Below are 26,180 nucleotides of genomic sequence, written 5' to 3' on the forward strand. Positions count from 1 at the left end.
TCACTTCTATAAAGTGTAGGGGGTTTATGACACCTCCACCTCCCCCTCCTTTTCTGGGGGTCAAAATTCCATCTTTTTGACCATCAACAGTACTCAAAAAGCAGGGCAGGTCTGTCTGCTCTGCCAGCATAAAGGCATAGAGTGTATCACCCATGAGAGATGATAAAAGAACTGGTTCCTTCTCAACCTCTTCCAGGGTCAGTGCATTGTGAGGTGAACCTTGGAGAATGGAAATACACCTATAAAAGTCCAAGACTCCTGGTGAAGGGGCGAGGGGCAACATTTACAGCAACTATGTTATTAGTGAAGCCCTAGTAGAGATGATGTTCTGCTGTTCAGGGACACCATTAGTAAAACTGATAGTAGTGTGTCAATGACTACTACATACATGGCATGCTGAACATGAAGCATTTATTAATGTGAGCAATACATAAACATGTGGCAAAGTTATACACTAAATTTATGTAGAAATATATTTCCCCCCACCCCTCCACACACCAGTCAACCAAACCAGGGGAAGAACTCTCAGTTAATTAAAAAATTAATTGAAGAAAACAGTTAGGAAGTATTTCAGTAATTTTCTTTTGTGCACTCTTCAAATGGTAATATCAAATCAAATAATAAATACAGAGAATATTAACATACCTTTCCTTACATATTCAGATGTTTCTTTTAAGGGAAATTTGGTTTCAGTCCAAATAATGATGAAAAACAGCTACAGCATTCCACACACTGAAACAAACTTGTTTCCTTTCTGGAGTGTCCCTCACAAGAGATACTCAAGAACCATCTGTATTTCATACTGTGCAATGTGCTCTAGGATTATGCTGCTTGAGCAGGGACCAGATAACCTCAGTGGTGGTCCCTTCCAACCTATGCCACTCTGTGATTTTGTGTTTCATTCATTACCTGTCTCATTCTTTAGTAGACTATGCCCAGTCATAGTTTACTCAAGAACTTTCAGTCTATAACCTAAACTGGGCAGTGTTTTTTCTCTCCAGTTAAAGAATTAAAGTGCAAAACAGCAGCTCTAACTTAACTGCTCACAAAGATTGTGTTCCATTTTCTTAACAAAAATAGTTCTCTGTGAAGACTTTGAGTACTCCATCACCAATACATCTACTGATATAGAGTATGTGTGGACTGTTTCTGGTGCAGATGTTTTGGATTCGTTCTAACCTAAAAATAAAAGACATTTTCTACACATGTAGGGAGCTATGGTTCATATGACTGTTTACATATATACAAAATAAATTTAACTCTGGTGTAATTTGGGACTCAGGCCCATCTGAGGAGTCTGCGGAACTCATCCAGTTTCCACTAAAGCTTGAAACGCAGTCATAGACAAATATCAGGGATATTATTTTCTTTTTAGCAAAAAAGTAGATTAGTAACTGTACAGTAGGTAAAAAGCACTCCTTAAAAAAAATACAGAAATTACACAAAAGGCTGTATGTAGTAAAGTGCCTAGCAAGGATATAAAGGACAGGAGAATCAGTATATGCAGACAAACAACATTGCATCCTTGCTACCCTGACTTCACAAATTCTCCTGCATGCATTGTAACACTGACAATGGTCAGTATGTCAAAAAGAGAATTTTCACTTTGTTATAGAAGGTATTAGAGAGTTTAAAGCCAAAAGTACAGTCATATCATCAGAAATTATACTTTGGAGCATGATTAACTCGATTTTGTCCATACTCTACACAGTGAAAACTCAAAGCCTGCTGACAGTGCTCTTCATGGAGACACAGCTCATGCCCATCCAGAGAGCAGATATAGCTACAGCCCCCTGGCTCAGATCTGCTCAATGTCTACCTCTGAGCTACCACCCTTTCCTTCTTTTTCTCCTCCCTTCATCAGTGTCTGTTCCCTATGCCTCCATCAGTTTTCTGTGAGGGGGACAGCCTCTGGCTGCAACAGAACTGCAGATTATTTAGGGCTATTGTGCTTTCCCAGTGCGACTTCTGAGACATGGAGAAGCCAGGCATTTCTTGATCCCTTATCCCTGTCCTTTCTCTACATTGATCCCCAGCCTTACTGAGAGATCCCAGAGCCCTGGCCACAGAGAGACTGACATCTGTATTAGAGAGCTCTATTTCCATGATGTGTTTTGCTGGGGAGGAAATCTTTTGTCTTTATATAAAAATATGGCGCAAGACACACTGAAGCTGAATTTCAACTTTCTACTCAGTATTTTTAAATGCATGCTCCATGACAAACCACCCTGTGACTAACTGCATAAAAAACAAGACTCTACAGATAGAGAACCTGAAGTGTTAAAAAATATATTTTCCCTCTCCCCCTTATCCCTTGACAAGTTCACCTTTAAACAAACACGAATATGAGGTAAGCTGACAGAACAACACTGAATAAAGAGCTGCAAAAAATCTTTTGGTAACTAGATCTCTGCAGGCATAATGTAAACTGTATGCTACCTTCATGCTAGTTTAAAAAAGGTGTTCTACATCAAGGGATCCACACTCTGGCACTTCTGGCAATAAATAGATGTTTTCAGGCTGGTAAAATTTTTAGATTTAAAAGAAAAAAAGTAAAATAAATACATTTTCCCTTACTAGAGGAAAAAAAAAAAAAAACACATTTTGCTACACCAGCTATCACTTAAGTTGCAAACCCAAGAAAGACAAATTTTGAAGTTACCTGCTGGTAGAAGAGTTAATTATAGTAGTATCTTTTGCTTTCAGAATTATATCACTTAGTCCTGCTGCCAGTTTCCTAAACAAGTGACTGGCATCTTTACACTGTGAACCAACCCACTGAGTAACTCAGGTTTGGTAATAGAAGCACTTTCCTATTTCAACTGAACTCAGTGTAGTCTGAGAGGTTTTCACCTTTCTTTTTTGACTTGTCTTTTTATCTAGCCCCCTAGAAAACATAACTAAGTTCCTCCTAAAGTTGTTTTCAGAATAGAAATTTGCATTTAAATGTAAACACTGATACCATAAATGTAGTGTATATAAAAGGCACAAGACAATTAGAGTTGTGTTGCTGAAACTTCCTTGACTTTGAAAGCCAAAAATGCGTCTTTTATTCTGGTCAGTAAACTCTGATCCTAAGAAAGCTGCTAGCTCCTAACTTAATTGAATGGGATTTCCTATGTGCAGCAGCTTGGCTTTTTGGTATTGCAATCAAAAGTCCATTGTCCTGTAAATGCAAATATCACAAGTATAACAGTAAGTCACCTTGACTGCACATGGTATTCATTAAGTTATGCAGTAAGAAAGGCAGTGTCTTGAAGAAAAAGTGAAAAAAGAAATCTGAGAGAAATATTGATTAATAGGAAATTAGGAGCTTGAAAGACAGTGGCCCTCAGTAACTAACACAGGTTGGTCCAAGGCCTTTTGGATCAAAGTTCAGGGCCAACATTTGCTTCACAAAGGGGAAAGAGCTCCAAATGGGACAATAAAATCCTATTTCAAAGGACTATTCTGTGAAGCATCCATCAAAATCCCCAGCTGGCTGGTTTCATTTACATATTACCCACCTGAACACAGGCTTTTCATCACATCACTGAGCAGTGACCCACTGTAGCATTCAATTAACCAAAGGATTTTTTCCTTCTCAGCAACTTTTCAAACTATCTCTAGTGCAGACCTTTGGGAAAACAGAGCTTTTAGAATAACGTTTTCCAAAAAATGTTCCAGAAACAGTCAGATACTTCACTTAGGTCTTCTTACCTTCAAAAATTGCTTATCAAGGGCTCAAAAGAAAATACAGTCCACCAAGCCACTACACTATTCCTAATCAACACTGGCTGTTCTCCCAATTCATAAAGCCAGTAGTGCAAAAATTTGATTTTAAAGTCAACTACTTACAACAATTTGAATTAAAAGGTGAATTTTCAAAACCAAGCCAAGAACATGAACTGATAGTACGGAGATCACATTTTTCTTGTGCTGAATATCAAAGTAAAACCAGCCATTGAATTTTTACAATTGTAAACGCAGACTCTTCTTTTTTTCCTCTTTCTAGTACTCAATCATCCTTCACCATTCAAACTCAGTAATTTTAAGTTGGAACATCCTTTATATGGTTCAGAAGTCGTATGTTTAGTTTTGTGTTTCAAGCAGTGACATGGAGACAGCTAATCATCTGTCAGTTTGTTTTCTGAGCACATCCATAGAGGAGCAGACAGGAGCAGCTGGCCGACAGGGCTGATACTTGGAAGAATGCATCTTCCTTCCAACAACAGCTTGCTCTTAAACTGGAACAGAATATTAATCACAAACCACATTATTAGAATCAAAGAATACTTAAAAATTATGTTATTGTAACAAGTCTCATCAACTTGAAGGGGAAAGTGACTAACAGCAGAATAAAAATCCCGCCCTAAAGAGGAATAAGACTGTTCACAGGTGTGTTATTAATCTACTTCAGGATGACAATGATAAGTACTGACTACACACCAAGCAGGCCACCAGTTTATAAAATGATACGAGCTATTTTTACAGTACTTCCAGATACCAACATAATTTAAAAATAATTCTCTATTACATTAGTGTAAACTACATCTGGCACTTTCGATAATCAGTCCTCTGCTGAAATATGAAGGAATATCGGATACAGGATATTGAACAGATCCTTCAATGGGACATAAATTCTAATTCTAACACATTGGCAGGGTCTGCAGGCTGTATTTTTCATACCTAAGATGAAATTACTTGGTTTTGTTGTGGTGACTTCAGCAGCTCTATTAAAAGTGTTCTATTGAATCCCTAGGAACAAATATAATTCCTATATTGACAGTAACGTAATGAAGTTAAATGCATAGTAGCTAAAAAGTTTTTATATACAGGCTCTTATTCCAGCAACTGTATGTGACATATATGTAGACAGTAATCTATCATTTTTGTTACTAGTCTAGAAAGTTTTAACTGCCACATAGAAATATCTCAGAGCTAAGGATACAACCAATCTGGTGCTTATGCTTATGCCAGAGAATTACCAGTTCTTACTACCCTTCTGAAAGTGCATGAATCCAAGTGAGGCAAAACCAACTTCCAGGAGCCCCTTTATGTGACTTTAGACTTACTCTTTGGAACATAACCTCCTCTGAAATAGTCTCTCTTTAAAAAAAATGGATGCTTCCAAAACGAAAAAACAAGACCAAACAAAGCCCCCAAACCCCACAGAGTGAAGTAATCAGACAGCAAACTCAACTCTTTCTCAGACTGGACTAAAAGAAGAAAATAATTTAAAAAGAGCACAAGATGTTTATCAAGCTAAACTGATAGGAAAATCCACACACTTTTAACATCTTTAGACCAGTCATAGACTATGTCTGATATTCAGAGTAATCTGAATGACAAACTTCCAATAAAATGTACACACCCTTCAAAGAAAGATTAAAGTTTAAAAGCTATTACTTAAGTAAATAAAGTGTTAGGACTTCAGAAAGTGGAACTCCAACCTGATAAAACTAGTTGCAATTAATGGTATTTCTTCTAACAATCCAAGAATCTGTTTCTTTAAAGTCTGTCTCCAATATTTTACTCTTAATTAGTGATAACATGTAAGACATTAAAAGTAACTGAAGGTAAGTAATTTAGTCTTTTCTGGAAGCTGTTGTTTTGTTGAAAGAACTGATGGATTAAGCAGTGCAGAAATGCAATGTTTCACATTTTGAACAAAGGGTTAGAAATGAGGGGTTTATATTAAAATATCATACACAGAGCAGTGAAAATTGCAGACACCATCTGAGTTTCCTTCACTCATCTCTTTAACTCTGTTCATCTGACACCCACATTTTCAACACCTCTAACACTTTACATCATCATCGAGTTTGCAGATGTACCTATATCTGGGACTGTGTCTTCATCACTGAACACAAAACCAGAATGTAAGGGCCAAGAGGTTTTTAAATTTCTCTCATGAACTAAACTGAACTTTTGGGAACCTTTTGATACAAGCTATGGGCCCATCTGTTGGTATCTGCACACCTGCTAGTTTTATAATCTGCCTTGACAGTGCAATACGATTCCTAATGGGTCAGGTAACAATCACTGCAGTTCCCTGATTTAAGTACACAATAATTTAATTCTGTAGGTTTTGGTGGAGTTAGCTATATTTAAGTACTAGAGTGAACGTGATGATTGTGTTCATTCTCCACAACCCAGGGCAAATGTCCTGTTATGTACCTAACATAATTTACTAGCTGCTTCTCAAACCTGCTTTCTGAGAAGTCTGTGTTGCAAGATATTAATGCAAGAAATCAAGAAAATCTCAGCTGTTTTTGACAACAGGTGATTAAATGCTCAGGAAGTCATATGGACACCTTTTGTCTTCAGTAGGCAGCATTTTTTTACTATTAAATAGGATGCAGCTCAGTACGTGACTCAGAGCAAGACACTAATAGCTTATATATATTATATATTAGACTAAATCCTTTTTGCTTCATAATTTGATAGACTTTTACCTGTTTTAACAGACAAAGCTATGATCTTTGCATTTAGTGTTAAGAACCAGCCTAAATTTCAAACTTAGTGTGACAAATATTGGCTAAACAGCTTGAATACTCACACTTTTCAGCATCTTTCTAAATAAAGGGAATAATAATAAATAATAATAATAAAAAAATGGACTATTACCTAAAAACCAATGAGTATAAAGATCAACCTAATTTGCAAACATGACACATCAAGAAATAGGAGGTTCATTTTAAAACTAAATGTTTGAACTAAATGTTCATGTGCTACTACACGTGGTAAAAAAATTAATTGAAGAAAAGAAAACAAAGAGGAAGTGTTTTCGTAATTTTCTTTTGTGCATTCCTTAAAATAATAAATACAGAGAATATTAACATACCTTTCCTTACATATTCAGATGTTTCTTTTAAGGGAAATTAGGTTTCATTTTCCATGGTTAATGCAGGATTGCTCATACCTTAAAAGACAAAAAATAGTATTCCCACAGGAAAAGGTCTCATGTCTATTTCAGCAAATAATACAACCCTGAATTAACAATAATTTTGATATCATTACTGTATTACCAAGTCCTGACCCATGTCTATAACGTAACTTTTCACTAGCTGCTAATTGGTGTCACCTCTTTTATAAGAAATTTGCTGTCAAATCAGGCCTAGCTTAAAAAATAATTAGCACCTACTGGTATCAGTGCTCTGATATCCCTTGCTCAGGCTTAACTGGGAAAGCAGCTTGACACATGGAACTTCCTACAAGCATGCATTTAAAAAAAGCTTCATGAATTTTGGTTCATGAATACAAACCATGTGACCGTGGTCATTGTTACAATATATCCTCCAAAACTAGTTTATACAACACAAATCATTGCAGCATAAGTCAACTCCTTACCAACTTTGCCCTTGTCAGCCTTTGCAGCAGTTTCTGGCCAAGATGGTGCATCTGTAAGTAGGTGGCTCTGGGAATCACGCAAAGGCTTTGCAGGAAACAGATGGTTCTCACTGTAGCACCAATAAAAAGAACATTAGTGAACTGCAGTAATTTTTCATCATCTTACCACACATTACAAACACTTTGTCATACGCAGTATTTTCCTTGTCTGATGAATCACTACTTTTTTATCATTACATACATTACACTGTAGTTGTCACAAGTGCAAGCACAATCTAAAAAGCACAGGGATTTTTAATCTGACAGCTATTTTATATTAATAAATGTACTTCAGCCCCAAATGCACTCCTACCTATATTCTTCTTCACTACAACAAACTTGACATGATAAATAGTGGAGAGAACATCTCCAAAATCTCTTTCCTAACATAAGCTACAGAATGCTGGGGTAAGATAAAACGTCAATAAACAGCAAGCTGAAATGTCATATATTTCTTTTATGAATAAAAGATTGTCAGTATGATTCCATTATCATTTCTTAGCCACGTATTCACTATACTTATCAAATGTTTCAAAAAAGATGCAATATGAATTTATTTAAAGGAGAATATGCATACTTTTCACACTTTAAAGATGTAATGTCCATTAAGGATAAGAATTAATAAAACATGTTCTATTATCAGCAGAAACAACACTTAATATTCAGCTTCCTGTGCTTTGGCTCAAGTGCCATTAGGGATGATTCCCTTATATGAAGCAGCTTTCACCAGACAAGAAAAAGCAGGCATCCCCCAAAAGCCATGCAAGGCAATGGATTTGTATCACAGGCAGTGTGACTAACCATCTCATATGTATGCATAAAGAATACTGCTGATACTGATTGTTCAGCAGGTGTGAAAAATTCAGGCCCTGGGATGTCACTGAACAGAGACAAAGCTCATCAGGGGAAAAACTCACCCTGCCTCATTTCCATAAATTTAAATATAAATGTGAGGATTACCTGATTTACAGCTTAACTATTAAAATATGACTTGGATTTATTAAAAGAATACTCTTCATTTGCTTACCACTTTTAAGTATATTATACATCATTTTGTTTATGTGTGCACAGGAAAAATATGATCAACTATTTGAAATGGGTAACAAAAGCAGATTACCTTTTGGATGTTGAATTAAGTCCACCAGGTGTGGAAGCTTGCTCAGGATCCTGATTAACAAGGCAAGTTGGAAAGGAGCAACCATCCCCTAAACTGAAAAATTCAGAGTTACTGTCATATGTACAAAAAACTCTCAACTTTGAAGAACTTTTTTTTATTTATTACTATATTTTATTTCAAAAAACCATCCCCCAAACGCTCTGGACCCTGATTATTCAAAAGTTCAAACAAATTAAGCATTAGGAACAGCATACCTTGAAAACACAGGCAGCAACCAGTATTTCTTCTCATCACCAAACACCTGCCTTAGGTTTTTGCTGAAGCCCAGGCTAAAGCCATTCTTATCTGTTCTGTGACGAAATATGGGAGCTCTGAAGACCTCTTAAAAGAAAAAGATTAATTAGACCTCTTTGCAGGTTAGCATGTTGAAGTCTCCACCAGTACTTAGGCAATTGCACTGCCATTCACCCAAAAGGAAAGGCTGTACTGCCCAAATGATGAGAAAAAGTGTGAGTGCACTCTTGGAAGCCAAAGTCAGTGCTACACAGGCACTGTGCACGTGGAGCAAGTCCAATGGCTGAGGAAGGGTGGAAGCCTCTTTCACCCTCCTCCCTCACCAAGGCAAGGAAGAGTGAGGAACTCAGTTTTTAAGAAGACATGATATGTTTATATGAAGATTTCAGTCTGTGACTACGCCACAGTCAGTTTCAAGAAAGAAAAACCTAAACAAAGGGTTAACTACAGAAAAAAATAATGGCAAAGAAGAAAAAGGTAACCTACTTTAGTAGTAAGACTAGCTTTACACACACACTGGGGTATGAAAATACTGTGTGTTTTTACCACTGCATAAAAAAACGTCTTTGCTCACAGACCCAGATTATTCCCCCCGGCCATCCAACCTAAATTTCTGGAGAAGAGAGCTAAGTATAGCTTCAAGTGTTGCAAAGTGCCTGAAGCAGAAAATTCATTCACTTTTCACCAAGTGACTGATAGCTATTTAATTCCCTTAATTGGCTATACATAGCAGGAAAGCTCTGTCCTAATGTCCTGACAGTACAGCTCCCACAAACCATGTCAGAACCATGCTGAGACTGTCCTTCTGCAGTCAAACCTTAGCCAAGAACTGCTGGAAATGACCTTCCACATGCAGTGTGCATTAATTACAATGGATTTTAAAGAAGGGGGAAGGAAAAATGGGGGCATCCTTTTAGATGCCCATGTGAGGCTAGGAAAAGAACTCCCAGGATGATTTAAGCATAGTCACACTTAATCATGGCTTCATTACCAAATTACTGCATTTTTAAGGCTTCACATATTGAGCAGTTTCCCAAAGTAAAATAGGAAGAGACACTCAGATTTTTTTGAGTAAATTAAGTATGCAGGAAACATGTTAAATTGCCAGTATGAGATTACATTTGTTTTGAAAACGCGAAATGTTGAATTAGAAGTGTAACACATTTTTTTTAACAATTTTTTTGCACTAAAATTATAATTATAGGCCAGTTTATAATATAATTATATCATAGGTCAGTTTATAAACAGTACACTAATTTATTTCTGTTCAAATAAGCATCTTTAATAAAACGTTGCTCTATTTATAACTAAGTAGAAATTAATACCAGTAAAAAATTGTTGAAAGTCAATGATTTGTTAGAATACTGAAGAAACTCAAAAATCTCAGAGGAAATCTTGAAGTAAACAAGCTTTCTTCCATTGATACACATACCTATTTTCAATGTTTTCCATTAATCAACAAAATCATCATTAATCATCATTAACAAATCCAAAACCAGGAAAAAACAAGTCAATTCATTGGCCTACTTTAAATCAGCTTACGTCAACAGGAAAGCATTTAGAGATTTAGAAATTTTAATGACTATATTGCAAATTGGCATTATTGCAGTCCAGCATGCAGTAGAGAACTTAAGTCTTCTGGACTTTATTACGTTTTGTGATCAGACATACGTGCATTCAAGCATTATGTGTGTGAGCACGGAGTCCACCTAACGTTTATTAGGAATTTATCTTGATTTTATTTCACGTTATTTACTTTATTCAGTTTCTGCTAACAAACTGTGGTGGAAAGCAGTGAGAGGAAGAACATTAAGTTTATTAATAACTTGGCCCTTTGGGACAAGAGAGAAAGAGTCAAAATTTCCAGGGAGCAGAAGAACTTGGCAGTCTTCTAACCAAGATCCAAGGAACCAGTGTAGAATTTCCCACTTCCTCTATTTACCCTCATGCATATACGATACATTTATTATTGATTTTTTGCTATTAAACACAGAAGCATTAAATCTACTTACCTAATGTAGATTTATTCTTGCTGACAAGCCAACAGTGATACCCAAAGAGAGAAGACAAACTGACAGAAAACATAGCTGCAGCAAAGAATAAAAACATGATGTGGAACTTGGCTTGAGTATCAGGAAGGCCATTCTGAAAATTAAAAAAAAAAAAGCCATTAGAATTGGGGAAATAGCTATTTCATTTGATTATTAATAATCCTCTATTCAGCCAAATCAAATTCAGCACACAGACAAATACACCACACAACAAGAATATCAATAAATGGATTATATACCTTCTATGTACAGACAGCCATGCAATTAGGGTGGTGATAGAATCTAAGTTAAAGAAACAGGCTCTTTCTTGGGAACTATAAATACTGAGAGCAAGAATCTGAAATTTAGATCTGAACTCTGAAGTGTCTTTTAGAGAAGAATAATTTGAAAAAATGAAGGCTATGTTTGTATATATAGGCTATACTTTTGTACATGACATTAGGAGATACTAGCTTACAATGCAATGCCTTGGAATCACAGAATGCCTTGGCTTGGAAGGGACCTTAACAACCACTGAGTTCCCAACACCCTGCCATGGACAGGGGCACCTCCAGCTAGACCAGGTTGCTCAAAGCCCCATCCAACTCGGCCTGGAACACTTCCAGGAATGGGGAATTGATAACTTCTCTGGGCCACCTGCTCCAGTGCCTCACCACCCTCACAGTAAAGAATTTCTTCCTAATACCTAATCAATATCTGCCCTCTTTCAGCTTAAAGCCATTTCTCCTTGTGCTATCACTACATGTCCTTGTAAAAATGTCTATCTTTAGCTTTTCTGTAGGTCCCCTTAGAATCTTAGACTTTTTGCACAGCATTAACTCCACACACTTCAAAGACAGTATGTAGATCAGAGTACTTACTGTCCAAAACTTGATAAAGTACTGCAAATCTGTTGCAGCAATGAAAAGGCAATACAGTAGCGAGTAAGCCAAGAAGAGAAGAAAAAATTTGTAATTGGAGAATCCTACACAGTTGTTCACCCTGATAAAAACAAACACATAAGAAGGAAATGTCATGAAAGTTTTCTTTGCTTTCATCCAATTTAAATTAAACTTATTTACTCTAAAAACATTTATACCAGCATGTAAACCAAGTTTTACTTCCTATCTCTGCTGCCTCAAGCTACTGGAATGGATTTAGCTTCAATTTGCAAATCAGTGTAACCCAAATCCAAACACCACCACAAAAAAGCCCAAAGAACTTTACCAAGTAACACTGCTTTTAACAGCTTACTGCAATTAAATTTTCACTTATGGTATGTAACTTTTTCTCAGCACATCTGATATAAATGTGACTGCAGTTAGCTATTTTTTTTAGTTTGCTGGTAAGTATCCATGTTATACCATTAGGCACACTGCATGTCAGCTGGGACAGTAACCAGCCAGGAACTGAAACTTGACTGAATTTTGTGAGAAAAATAGCAGGCTCATTTAATCCAGATCCTCCTTCATTAATCATACTATATACTTAAAATGTTTCAGTAATATTCTCAATCGTAAGGACATTCATGAGATTCCTAAAAATATTTATATTTACGTAGAATGAGAGAAATGCTACTCTGGAATAGAAAACATTCCATACCAGTGACAACATGACAGGGAATAAGACATTAGAAACACATCTAAATGTTAAAATAAATTTCATTTTATCATTTTCACTTATGGGCTTTAAGATACCTGCCTCCCATTTGCAAAGATTTTTATACATGATAATGAGCAACTAGTACACACTATGATGATGAGGGTACATTTAGTACCATAATAGCTTTCCTTTAGAGACAACATACTAAGTATTATGAATTTTAGAGCGCTATTGAACATATAATGATATTACACCCACCAAATGAAAAAATATTTGCGTGCTCCCCATGGGCAGTTTATTGGTAAACTGCTTCCTCTTTTATTTGGTTGCATTGAGAAGCTAATCAAAATTATCTTTGCACTAACCTTGACAGAATTCTTCGTATGAGTTTAAAAAAACCTAACTGATACTGCTGTCAAACAGATCAGGCAATTAAGAGAAGACTACATCTATAAAGATACTTGTGAATTGATAAATAATTCTAAGAAAAGAAGAAGGAAAAAAATAAGTAATTAAAAAAAAAAAAAAAAAAAAAAAAAAAAAAAAAAAAAGAGTGTGTTGAGGCTCAGCTTTAGCTTCCAGAAGTGCAGGACAAGTTACTACTTGTTACAACTGTTCTCTTCTTTAGGGAGCTGTTGATACTAATGGGCTAATGGTAGAAGGCATGCTAATCAGATAAGGGTAAAATCTTAAAATACCAAAGAAATTTTCACTGTACCTTACTGTTACCCTATATTAGGGTGGGTAGTGAGTTGGGTCAGTTTGTTCTAAGTTTTATTTAGACAAAACATTAACATCTTGGCTAAACATTAAATTTTACATTTTCATTTAAACATGCAGCAATAGCTAAGCATTCGTATTAACTACAGTTAAGCACTCACAACAGATTGTTCTAATTAAAGAAAAATAAGATATATTTGCAAGCTCATCATTATTCTTATCAAAAAGTAAATATAAAATTCTACACAGTGAAGTGGGCTTTTTCATTAAACATGTCAAAGTAAGCAATTCAATGATAAACTGCAAGCAATTCAGGTTCAAGTGTTCTATGATAATCCTACTTTCCTTTCATGATACTTATTTTTGAACTGTTCTTATTTAAGACACTGTTTGATGTGAGAAAGAAATACCAAGTGAAAAATCATTCCCCAAAGATGAAATTTCTTGAATCAAAGATAGATTTCTTTCGAACTGTTGTTTTGCATAATGGCATGTGGTAGACATGTCAAAATAAATTTGCATAAATTATTATGCTCCCTTCAAATTTAACAAGGCCCCAGACTACAGAGGTCTTACTGGAAAAGAATAGTTCATCAGAAGATTGAAGAGAAGGTAAACACCAAGGTTTTGTAATTGTACTGTTTGAGCATGTAGCATCAAATCTTAAACCTCAAGAACGGTGGTTAGATTTAAAGTCTAACATTTCTGAGAAAGAGTAAAACTGATAAATATACCAACAACCAGCTAAATAATGGTATGTCATTGCAGCAAAACATTCATACAGTCAGAACAGTCCAGAATGACAATTTGGATTACAGCTAACATTTTAAATGCTCCAATTTCAAGTACAAAAAGAATATATATCATTCCTGTATGAGGGGCTAGTTTACTGAAAATGCCAGGCAAAGAAATAATTTACAAGGCACTGAAGGTGAGGCAAGTCAGTTAACAAAAAGCATCACAGAATCCAGGAGATGCTAACTATTTGGATCACTCAAAAGATAAAGGAGAGATGTTTTGAATTATACCTAAGGTACTCCTAAATGCACCTAGTTAGTACTAAGAGTATTATATACAAACAGTATTTTTGGAGATGCCTCAAACCACTGGATTCCCACCTGCAGTTCCATCTGTATATAGTGAGTAGCAGCAGCACTAGAAATCCCCAATGCATCACTTAAACCTCTCAGAGTAGTTAGTGGACAGTTAGCATTAAATATTTCTGTTTATAACAGCACTTCCATTAGCACAGGAGTGACAGCCAAAATAAAGCCTCCCAGAGAGCAGAAGACAGCTGACTTGGGGCTAGGACATAACAACCTCTCATTACCTCTGCCTTCCAAGAGCTTCATCTTACTTTCCATAGGTTAATTTTACCCATCCTCTCTCCAGAAATCCTTCTCCTGGCAGAATATTAAACTAGAGAGATAGCTCTCATTGCTGTTTCCCTGCTCTCCCTAAGCATCACGTGAGTTCCTTCCCCCTTCCTTCCCACCCAACTTGCTCCCACCAAAAAATCGCAACATGAAAAGCAAAGCAGAACCTAATGATGTCCAGAGAGGCTAAAGCCCATCCATTATACTGAATTGCACCCTTACTTTTGTTGGCAAGATAGCCATATATTTTCCTAAGAACCTTTGAACATGGGTCTTTACAGGAAACTATAAAGCTTAATCAGCACCTCTGCAGTATTTCAAAACTCTTTCATCTCTTCCTCAAAATTATTTTTTTAGGGTGAGCAAGGAACTGTGAACATCTGCTCAAATTAGGAAAAAACACACAATACCTCTTTTTTAATGCATTTCTGTTACCTGGAGTACAAAAGGAACATCTCTCCATCAAGAAGCATTACACATCTTTCAATTACATTCTCTATTTGTATTTTTTATTTTTGCACCCATTACTTATTAGATTAAAACCAATGAGCAGTGTAAATACTCTCTCAAACTGGATATGTTTATGTTGTTAGATTAAGAAGAGTGCAAACATGTATTGTAAGCAAATGCTACTGAGAGGAAAACAGAATTTTTCTAGAAGTTTCTGCCCTAGTGAAATAACACTTCACTGTCCTTTTACACAAAACCTAAGTACTGTTTATGATTTGTTATTTGATACAATGGATTTTTATTCTGAAATTGAAGCTTACATGAAGGACATTCTCATTTAAATGTCTTAAGGCATAAAAGCACAAAAAAATCCAGAAGAGACTACAAAGCTTATAAGAAGTCTTTGTAATACTGAATATTAATAGTCATATTGAGACTTTTCACGGATATTTTGTCAGGAATAGCCTGGCAACTGTTTACTGTTTTTCTTAGAGCTTTTGACAAGGCAGCTATTAAAAAGCTGAAAAAAGGAAATTGTCTTTTTTATTCTAAGAAATTTGTTCCACATTCAGTGGTTTTACCTGTTTGCTTTGTTGTGGCCTTGTTTGTTCTTCTTGTTTGTGTCTTTTTTTAAGAAGCACACTACTATTACTGAACATCCTCAATTTTCACATACTGATTATCCCTACAGCAAAAAAACTCTACCCTACACTATTTCTTTCACTTGTATCTACCATGTAGATGCAAAATAAGATGAGATGCTTAAAATCAAATTACATTATGGCAGATGCTGTAGTCAGGACCAAGAGAAACAGGGGGACCCCAGCAACCCTTCATGCCCCAGGACAGAGCCTCCTCTGTCCTAGCATTTGATGTAAGAAGGTGTCAAAACAACTGCTTAGAACCATCTACCATTCAGTTTGTCCAACACAGGGGATTCTGCTTTTCTGATCATTTTATATGGTGAAGAACTGCCATGTACCACTCAATCCTCTAAACTTGGACCTTACGAAGCAATTATCTTTAATTATTTCTGTGAGATACACCTGCCAAACTGACATAAAACTAATTATACATCCTGTCTATCCACTGGTTCCAAAGGCTGCTAAGAAAAGACAGGAGAACAAAACCACTGTGTGGGCTGACACAGCAGCAAAATGAGGGAGGCAGAGGGGAGAATGAATCAAAGAAAACAAAGAACCCATAATACTGAAAGTGCTAACCTGGTATTTCCAGCAAGCCCACTCCACCTGTCCTGGGAGCTTTGGTAAAAGGAACTAGGCACAGCCTTGCCCTTTAAACCTAGGGTAGCACTTCACCCTTCAATGCAACTAAGGCACAGTAATATTCAAACTCGATGAAGAAAATATGCAATTCTTAAAAGAAGTTCTCACTGATCAGAAGTCTACTTCATCCATACTTGTAAAAACATAAAGAGGTACCTAATTCAAAGGTCCAAGAAAAATCATATTTGAACTTCTTTCTGTATGTCAAAACTAGGAAAAGAAGGCATACAGTAAATAACTCCAACAGTTCTGCAAGACCAGTAACCTCACATATGCATCTAACTCTAGGAATGCTGAAGCATCATCATCATGGCAGGCCCCACAAAAGTGTATTTTACCAAATCAGAACATAAGAAAACCAGTAGTACACTCACCAAGGACAGTGATGATCCATTTTCAAAATGCATCTTTTGAAAACCCCAGCAGAATTCCAAGCATCGCCAAAAGACAACAAAAATATTGTCAGAAGCAAAGTTACATGCCAGATTTAAATTATTTACATACAGATTACGGGTTATCCATGTTTACTGTATGTTATGTAATCTGTTTAATAAAAACATCTATTTAAATTCACATCATACAGTTTACCTACAAGGGAACTACATAAAGGGCAGATAAGCCAAACTGAAAACATTTGATATGTCAAGAAGATGCAATCTATAGGATTTGGTCAACTTTAGCATTTGGTCCTCAATCTGAATAGGATTTTCAACTATTGTTTATTTTCTGGCAGAGCCTTAAAAACTGGGCTAATTCAACTATTATGTAGTGATACAACTAAACGTAGTTCCAAGAACATGGTCTGTTTTTATAGAAATATATACATGTTTCTATGCAAATATAAAAGGTTTTGAAGAGATTACCTTGTATGAAAAATCCCAAACACTTTTGCAATTAATCACTCTTCATTAATAAAATGCTCACACGAAAATCAGATATGATTGAAATGAGCAAATTTTGATAAAGACAAAATAAAGGTATTCTACAAAATATTTTAACTAATGACATTCTGCAAATTTCACTCACATTTTGTGGATAACGTCACCTTTTTTCTTCACTAGAAACATGCATTACTATATTCCTATCTTACACTGCAAACACCATTCCATACAACACAACCAAGATGCTCTTCCTGCCTCAACTCTGCCTCTCTTTAGTGCCTCTGCTGCTTTCCTGAACAAAGCAATGTCTTCACCTCACAATCGTGCTGTAATGTTTGATCAGCTGAAGAGTACTTGGAACTGCCTTAAAGCTAAGAATAAACCTCCTTTTGGAGAAATGTCTTCTCTCCAAGTTAGAAGTATAAAGCACTGGGAGGCAAGAGTGAAGAAACACAAGACATCCAAGCAAACTGGAGAAGGATCAGAGTGAACAGCCAAAAGAAAGATTAAATTAGAATGCAATCAGACTTCTGGAGAGTATGGATGAGAACTTCCTTTTGTGCGAGACAAACAAGAACTTCATTTTATGGCTTCAGATAAAAGTGGGAAAATGCTTGGCTGTTTCTTTCTTTAAACAAAAGTAACCTGCAAGTTAACCAGTAAAAAATAGGCTATTAAGTGTATTACCTCAGGTAAGATGTAAGTGACATCATTATTAGATTGAGATAGGTAGTGATGCTTATGCAGATTCTAACAAAAGAAGTACATTTTTTTAATCAGCTATTTTTGGTTATATTTTTAAGGAAAATTCTTTATTAATATTTATAATTTTTAACCATTATGTAAAGAATACATAAGGGAGTCATGAAATGTATTAGACTAAGCTACAGACTCCCTTAGAAATAAGTAAATGAGAACTAAATCCAAAAAAAGAAAATCTAAGGGGGAAAAAAGTGTACCTGCCAAAATATTAAGCCTGAAAAATCTACTCATAAAAAATAAAATCTTCTGTGCTAAGAAAGAAAAATTAATTCAGAAAATCACTTATTTAAGGATAGTCTTACTTGTCGCATACTGAACAGTGATGGCAACGATCTGGTTTTACAAGATGGCATCTGTCACAGTATCTGATTGCTAAAGAAAAAAGTTCCCAGATTAGATTTCAATGTACAGTTACACATTTTGATTTCTGAAGTCTGGGCAAAAGTAAATACTATCAGCCAACCTAGCAGATCCCCCAGGAAAGCTTTTCAGCGTGATCAGAAGCAGTTGCTAATAGCAAAGCATTCTTGCAATGTTGAATCTACCAGACTGAACCAAAAAACCCCGTTTCTGTCATCTCTGCTAATCATCTTAATCTTTCTTTTCCCCCCCAAGCTTTATAGCTCTGCAAAACAACCAACAAAACCCTCACTAGACCGTTAAAGACTGTTCAACAATACAGCCATTTTAAGCTATTATTCTAACAGCTTTAATTTATTAGGTGATATTATCTCTTGGATTTGCTTAGCTAGCCAGCATTCAAAAACTGACAATATGAGTAGGGTTAGATTAACTGTTAGTTTGCAAGATCTTTTGTTCTTGCAACTGAATGACCAACTAGTAAAACAGTAACAGTTTCTTATTGTGATCTAGCTAGCTATACATGACATGCAGACAGTGATTCTGTTTTTATTATTTTTTAATCTATTATAAAAGATATTTACACAGTTAATGAATGCTACAGCCTCTTCTGCAGCTTGTTAGTAGCACAAGCTATCTGTTAATATCATTTTGAAAACAAAAGCAAGGCATTGTCAATCCACTTTAAAATCCTAAATTGTATGCTGCAATTTACTTCCCAACAATCTTTATACACTGAATAAATGTTGCTGCACAAAGCTAAATAAAAACTCCTGAACCACTTTATTATTTTATGAAATATGAAAAACACTTCTTCTCTTCAATCCAAACCCTTGAAAACTCTTTTTTAATTAGTTTAAGCAGTACATCAAGACACCTGCCTTTGTCAGTCTCCTGAACACCTAATTACCTCCAGACATTGTCCGTGTATAGATAGGAAGATCCTTGGCTGCCCGTCTTAAGACTTCTTGCTGGGATTCACCTCTAGGCTCCCTCTCTAGGGACTCCTTGTCTGAATACGATAGATGAAACTGGAATAATTTTTAAAATCAAAGAAATATTAAATTCCAAGAAATACAACATTCCAAGTTAAACATGTAACTGTAGATGTGTAAAAGGAATAAATACACATTATATAAAGATGGATTAGCAACATGTACAGTGTATTACAGCAAATGATCCAGTATTCCCACAGCAACTAATTCATTTTATGGCAGCTGAAGACCAAATTAAAATCACTTCTGATTTGGTATAGAGGCAATGCTGAATGGTTCCAGAAGTATTAAGCAACATTCTTCAAGAAAAAGATCAAGAGCTTATCATTCCTCTAAAAGATCAGTCAATTTACTTCTGTAATGCCAAATATTAACTAGTGAATATAATCTTGGGATGTCAGTGTTTAACTGAAAGAAAATACACTACTAGTAATAGCAGAAAAGACAGCTTTATTTCTCTTCTGGTGTCTGGCATTTTCCCTTTTATTCTTTGCCACTGCTATTCTCTTCATGCAGGTGTTAGGATGTGTTTTTACCTTAGAGACTGGCTGAGAGAAGGAAGAGATGGGTCGTGTATGGCAAAATAACCATATCTTGAATATATTCCTGAATAAAATGGCAGCTTCTGTCACTGCCCAAAACAATAACAAACATGGCTCTAGCAAGTGGTGAAAAGGTAAAAATTACTGAAAGAGATGCTTGGTATACATTAAATACTCCAAATTTCTTAAACTTCAAAGTCCTCTGCAACACATCAACATAGCCAGCTTTGTCACTGTAGCTTCTAGAAACAGGAAGAAGCCTTTGGTATCTCTATCAGAGAAAGAGGATACAAAATCACCTTTGAAAAGAAGTCCACATTTGGCAGGAAGAGCTGTCTCTATCCTGTGCCAGAAAAAGAAGCCCTCTGCACAGCATTTATGTTTACAGGAAGGCTAATAATTACAATAATATTGATTTTTCTTTCCTAAAAAAAATAATGCATGTAAAAATAAGAAAGCAGACAGAAACATGCAGTTAGGAGCCTATTCTCACTTCCATAGAGAAGGCACCACTCCACCCTTCCTGACAAAGCCCACAGACTTCCAGCTGAAGCCAGATATTCACTTTTTAACTTGAGTTTCTCAGGTCACCACTTTTTTTCCCCTTGCAAGACCACACTCTTACCAACATCTGAGTTGATTTATATTGGGATACATAAGATTTCTCACTACAGAAACTTAGTTTAGAATACTTTTTTAAAATGGTTATTTGATGTAAACAGAGCTACTTTTCCATCTTTTTTTATCGCTCCTCAGAGTAGTCCTACATCTAAAACCTTTGTGCCTGGGTACCCATTTTCACTCCCATCTTCATGCAGTGCTTGTATAAAGCTGGTACGCACAAGTAAAGAACAACACACACTACAGTAAAATCCATCAAAACCTACTTTACATGTAAAAGTTTGAAATAAGCTTAAAAGAAAGCTGTGTGGTTTGCACCAGCTGCAGTATTCATGAAAACAAAATGCAAAAGCTTGTTTTTCAGTCTTCAAGTGAGTATTTGCTGGCTCAGTTCACTTGAAGATACTTATTTTTCTATTTGCAGACTTCATCCTATAAAACGGAAGCCAATCAGTAACTTAACATTACAAAATACCCTAATTAAATTTTTAAAATACTGCTCTAGTAGAATAGGAAAAAGACATGGAAAAACAAGGATTTCACTGCCAGCAACACTGTGTAAATTCAAAGAACATAGGAACACCACACATTGCTTTCTATTACTCAGCTACAATGCTTTTTCTACCCCATTTGAAATTCTCCAGTAGCATTGTATGATGGATTTGGAATTGTACTATAATCAGCAGGATTTGTCAAAATGCTTTCATTGGCATCGGCCCAATGATTTGAAAACCCTTCCAATTATCAGTACAGTCACCATATACATGCATACATTTTGCTATGTAATTTCCAAATGAAACAGGTTTTTAATTTATTTTGTTCCTACCCACCCAGGCTGTAGTAAAGACTGCACTGAACCCCAGTGAAGATGGCAATATGAATTATCTACTTGCTTGCCCAATTACATATCCTAGTAGTGAATGAAAACTATTTGGAAAGGAACCTCCACATAACAGATAACAGAAATCACAAGCTATTCACTTTAGGTTGATCTGGTACACAGAGCAGCTAGAGTTGAGTTCATGCCAAAGTAAGTGTTTGCTTTGTGGGTATTTCAAACTACAGGACAGCCATAGCATGATTCCTCCTGACCTCAGAGGCTGTGTAACACAGCACCTACTGAAGACTCAGGGGTTTCTGTATACAGACAGAATGGAAGAGGCCAAAAATTGTGCTAGCTATAAAAAGCTGCATGGGCAGAATTTCCATTGGGGCCACTGATGAAGAACCTTCCCAGACCCCTTTCTTCATGTGGCTGTTCTTTACTAGCTTCCTTCCTGCTTAGCTAGCTATGGCTTCCCACCATCAACTTACCTAATGTGCACTCCCACCACAATCCAAAAACTCCTTCATACCAAAACAGACAGGAAAGAAGTTTTAATTCAGAGCACAACAGACAGATGCTGACAAGAAATATAAGTCTTAAACACAGGGAAATAAATTTTTGCCCATGTAAAAGTCTGATGTTGCCAAGGCAAAGATTCAGGCTACTAGTTCAAATACCTCATATTTTTCAAGTGGACAGGATTTTTTCTTCTACCATGAATATCTCATTTAAAAAGATCTATTAAAAAATAGAGAAATTGTTACTTTTTTTTTGTCTTGGTCACTACACTGATTGCAATCGGACTCCTATTAAGAAGCTGTAACTACCATTTGTGTTTTTCCACAGAGTGTAAAACTACATGAGATCAGAGACTAAGTCATTCAAACACTACAAAATCAGACATTTGGCTAGGCTATTTCATAAGCAAAAGTTATCTTACTTCTTTTGAAGGATTCATTGGTAGCGTAAAGATTGTTTTCCAATATGACCAGACGAACAGCATGAAAAATATGTGGTAAGCAACCAGGCACACAACTAAAATCAGAAGGGAACAGAATTAATACAAACAGACCAGTGATATTGTAGTACTTACAAACAGTGCCTGTAGGCATCACAGATAGTTCTCTAACAGATGTAAATACAGAGGCTCTGGAAAAGCATTGCCACAAAAGTACTGCACTGCAACTTTACGTAAGGCAAATGCAAACTGTGGGGAAGGTCATGATACAGTCTACATAGATTACAGAAGTCTGAGGAAAATGGTTAATAGCCTATTAAAGCCCCATCATTAATCAGCAAGCACATTTGTTAAACCTTACACATTTGTTAAACCCTCATTAACTGATGCATCTCTGCCTTTTAGCTTTACAGCTCTTGTAGGGAGACTGCTAGCCTTGCAAACCCCCACTATGTCTCCCCCCAGCAAAAGCCCCAACCCCACAAAGGACGTAAGGGGACAATGACAAGTGTGAGGGAAGTCTTGGGGTGAATATGCACATGATACCTGAGCAGTAACCATATCCAGTTAACTTGTTTTCCTAGATTTTAGAAGGGAGGACAGTTGGGTGGTTTTTAAAACCTACAGGTCCTTTAGATTCAAGTGCTCATTCACTACTTAATATTCTTCGCAGCCCGTCAGCATTTATTCTTATTTTTTTTAATAGATGACATCAACATTTACCATGCTGAGTTTTTTAACTAGAATACAGAAGGTAACAGTAACTTTTCCAAAGAGTCTGCCATAGGTTGATAGGTATTTCCACTTAAAAGCTCTCATCCTAGTAAGCAATTCACTACAGTAAATAGCATATCATAAATTCATACCCCCTTCTTAACTTACTCTAATGACAAGAAAAGAGTATTCTTCCACAAATTCATATCTTCAAAAAGCATCATAATGGGAAACCTGCGCACTCTCACTTCATGATCTGAAATAATGCTCTTGTATGGTCAGCTCATGGAGTCTTGTTTTATGTCATATTATTCAGGGCTAGAGAACTCTTTATAACACATTGCATGATGGTGCATATAAATGCAGGAACAGTTGTCTGGCATGTTCTTACTTTTTGCAATTTTGCCTTAAAAGTAACACTGAACAAATACTTTTGGTGCTGAAGTGTGTTTATTCAAATAGCAGTAACATTGTAAATATTTAAAGTTATTCAATAAACTGTTAAAAATAATAAAAGCTAATCAGAATCTGAGTAGCAACTCTGTACGAAGCTTTTAGGATGACAGGGGCAAAAAGTCATGTGCCATGTCTATAAACAGAAAGAAAAGTCTTATCAGTATAAATAAGTGATAGAACTGGACTCCACACAAAGCACAATACACTAAATGACCATCTTGTTATTGCATAAGCATCTGGACAGGAATAGTCCCCACTTTTATCAGAACATTTCTATTAACTCTAAAAAGAACAGATGTACTCAAACAAAATCAGTATTTTTTTTAAACAACAGTATATTCATGGCATATAGTGAGAGCAAAGTAGGACAAGTTACCTCAGTTTTGTACATGATGCACTAGCTGATCTGCATTAAGCATTTTATTGTTGCAAAAAAACTCCCCAGTAACTGACTGACAAGAAAATTGTTCACATTTGCCCAGTTTTCACTCCTGAAAAATCTCAGGGCAGAAGTATAGCCAGGGTAAATTTCTTCTGACTGGCCGAAGCCCACCAAGGCCTTGAGTGAAAATAAGGGAATTTAATGTTCCCCAACACATTTTGCTGATTATTTTAATGTGTTTTGTGAGCAATGTCCATCAACTCACTTTCTTCCCCTCCCACAGAGTATGGAGCAGCAAGAAACTGAAATGCAAAGCCTGCAGATAACACTTCTACATTCATATGGGGGATGAGATCACTGAACTGAAGCAAAGTTTTTCAAGCAAATGTTTCTTTATTGACAAACATGCTTTCTAAGCAAGGGAGTTGCCAATGACTTAATGAAATCTGCTGGAATTACACAAACATAAAAAGCTCTTCCTCCAAAAGCTCTGCAGCCCTACAGTTTACACTTCCATGTTGTGCTGTAGTATTAAAATAGCATCTGGAATAACAATCTAAACATGCTACAGCCTCAGGGTAGGGACTGTAGTGACTGCTAACTAGGCAGTTTTATTATATTCTGACAAGGCTACATATCTGAAGGATTCTATTTCTTTAAATATGTTAAAAAGAAAATGCAGAAAAAAATTGCCTCCCATTTAAGTATGTTGCATTTGCACAAATACACTGCTCATCCCTAGAAATCCTGCTTTTACAAGAGCCTTTTGTATTATGAATACATTTTTTAAAACCACAATGTAAGGATTGTTTCAGTTGACATATCAGAAAGCCAGTGAGAAGAGTAAAAAAATTCTAATTTTTCTCTTCTCTATTTGTAATGGCTACAGCAATAGTCAAGAACAGCAAGATAATAAAAGGTGCTGAAGAACAAGAAAAGTACAAATCTATTCTTTTAAGTTAGACTGTTTCTCAATTCTACTAGTCAACTACTGTTCTACTCTGATATATGAATTACATCTGTAAATAGCTAATAAAAATCTTACCTTTTTCTCCGATATTTGTCATTGTCACTGAAAAAAAGGAAAAAAAGGAAATAATAAAAATTTATGTTTAAATAGCAAGTTATGTAACTCAGTATTTAAACTTTTTTTTCAGCCAAAGATGGAAGAGTAATCATCAAACAATACATGTTTAAGGTCACACAGTATGAAGCTTTTATGCTGTGTACCTTCATCATGAGAATAAGTACACAATATCAATTGCTTATAAGGATTTTTGGCTCCCCTTCCAGGTTCATTTCCTGATAACTAGGATCTCCATCTATCTGAAACTGCCAAGTTTAATCCAAGAAAAGACATCTCTGAAGAGCAGTTATCTCTTCTAACTGTGGTTGAGGCTTCACTCTTTATGTTCTGTTCTTGGAGCTATCAGACTACAGAACCGGTTTTGACAGCAATATTTGGTGATACCTTAGATCTTCATAGCATAAAAACTGAAAGTCGAAAATAGTTGCATTTCCTTTAAGAAATTTCTCAGGGATTACAAAATTTGGGGACAGTAAGAGAGTAAGAAAGGGCAAGTTTGTCAGGCGTGGAAGGGAGAACACAAGTGTCACGTATTTTCCACTCTTAACTGTAACTGCATTTTCCACTCTTGGTCACATTATTTAAAAGTAACCATCCCACAACAGGTATCTCAGAGAGATCAGAAACTCTCAAGATCAAAAACCTCTTTTCACCCAAACCACTCCACCACACATTTATCCATCCCAGTTAAGCAGTCTACAAGCTTGATACACTGGTGCCTTCAACAGTACAGTAAATATACAGAGCTCTCATCCATTCTTGTTTTCCTAATAAAAATGATTGCACCAGGCTGGTCTTCAAGTAGCAGGCACAAGGCAACTCCTACGGAAAAGCCAAAGAGCCATGCCATCTGACTGATGGATTAAACAGGCTTGGTGATTGAGTTAAAGACAGCATTTCAATACATCTTGCACATTGCAAGGGTGGACCATGGCACCAGTGCTGCTCTGTAGCAGGCAGAGGCCCTGCAAGGCCTCTATGGCGGTCACTCACCTAAGATAAGAAATGCAGAGTTGTGATGAGTGGACCAAAGCAGCCCCTCTTCTGCCCTCGGACCCTTGTTATCTCTTTGTAAGGCTACAGGTTGTATTCTCCCCAACCCTGGCCATTGGACAATTTCTAACACCCCAGAACCCTACATAAACCCCATCTCTGCCCAATTCGGCAGAAGAGCTGTCACTGGAAACCTTCGCAGGAGCTGCCAATAAAGACACCGCTGTGGAACTCCATACAGGCTTCTCCTCTCTCCATCCCTGCGTCTGCCGAGGCACATAGCGAGCACAGAGCTGAAATCACTGAGAGCTGGAATCACTCCAGAGCTGCTCGCTAGGTCGCCTGCAGCTGGGAGCT

General features: G+C 36.3%; 1 protein-coding gene across 3 annotated transcripts in view; it reads right to left on the minus strand.

Annotated features, from left to right (window-relative positions):
* Positions 1-394: 394 nt before the first annotated feature.
* Positions 395-26,180, minus strand: part of ZDHHC2 (zinc finger DHHC-type palmitoyltransferase 2) — a 35,397-nt gene continuing 9,611 nt past the window's right edge. Inside the window, exons 2-14 of one of the 3 annotated variants that reach the window (XR_008436855.1) lie at positions 24,789-24,815; positions 22,174-22,268; positions 19,160-19,280; positions 18,192-18,261; positions 16,621-16,653; positions 11,694-11,814; positions 10,795-10,927; positions 8,743-8,869; positions 8,489-8,581; positions 7,333-7,442; positions 6,827-6,904; positions 3,838-4,226; positions 395-3,616 (exon numbers count right to left, since the gene is read on the minus strand). Coding sequence is in view for 2 of the 3 variants with exons in the window: in XM_053976176.1 (XP_053832151.1) it covers positions 6,864-6,904; positions 7,333-7,442; positions 8,489-8,581; positions 8,743-8,869; positions 10,795-10,927; positions 11,694-11,814; positions 16,621-16,653; positions 18,192-18,261; positions 19,160-19,280; positions 22,174-22,268; positions 24,789-24,810 (966 nt within the window). In the remaining variant the exon portion in view is untranslated. Of the gene's footprint in view, positions 4,227-6,826; positions 6,905-7,332; positions 7,443-8,488; positions 8,582-8,742; positions 8,870-10,794; positions 10,928-11,693; positions 11,815-16,620; positions 16,654-18,191; positions 18,262-19,159; positions 19,281-22,173; positions 22,269-24,788; positions 24,816-26,180 lie in introns of all 3 variants that reach the window. The other 2 variants (XM_053976176.1, XM_053976178.1) reach the window with 2 other exon arrangements.

This window comes from Vidua macroura, chromosome 4 (genome assembly GCF_024509145.1).
Source record: "Vidua macroura isolate BioBank_ID:100142 chromosome 4, ASM2450914v1, whole genome shotgun sequence".
In the NCBI taxonomy this organism is placed as follows: domain Eukaryota; kingdom Metazoa; phylum Chordata; class Aves; order Passeriformes; family Viduidae; genus Vidua; species Vidua macroura.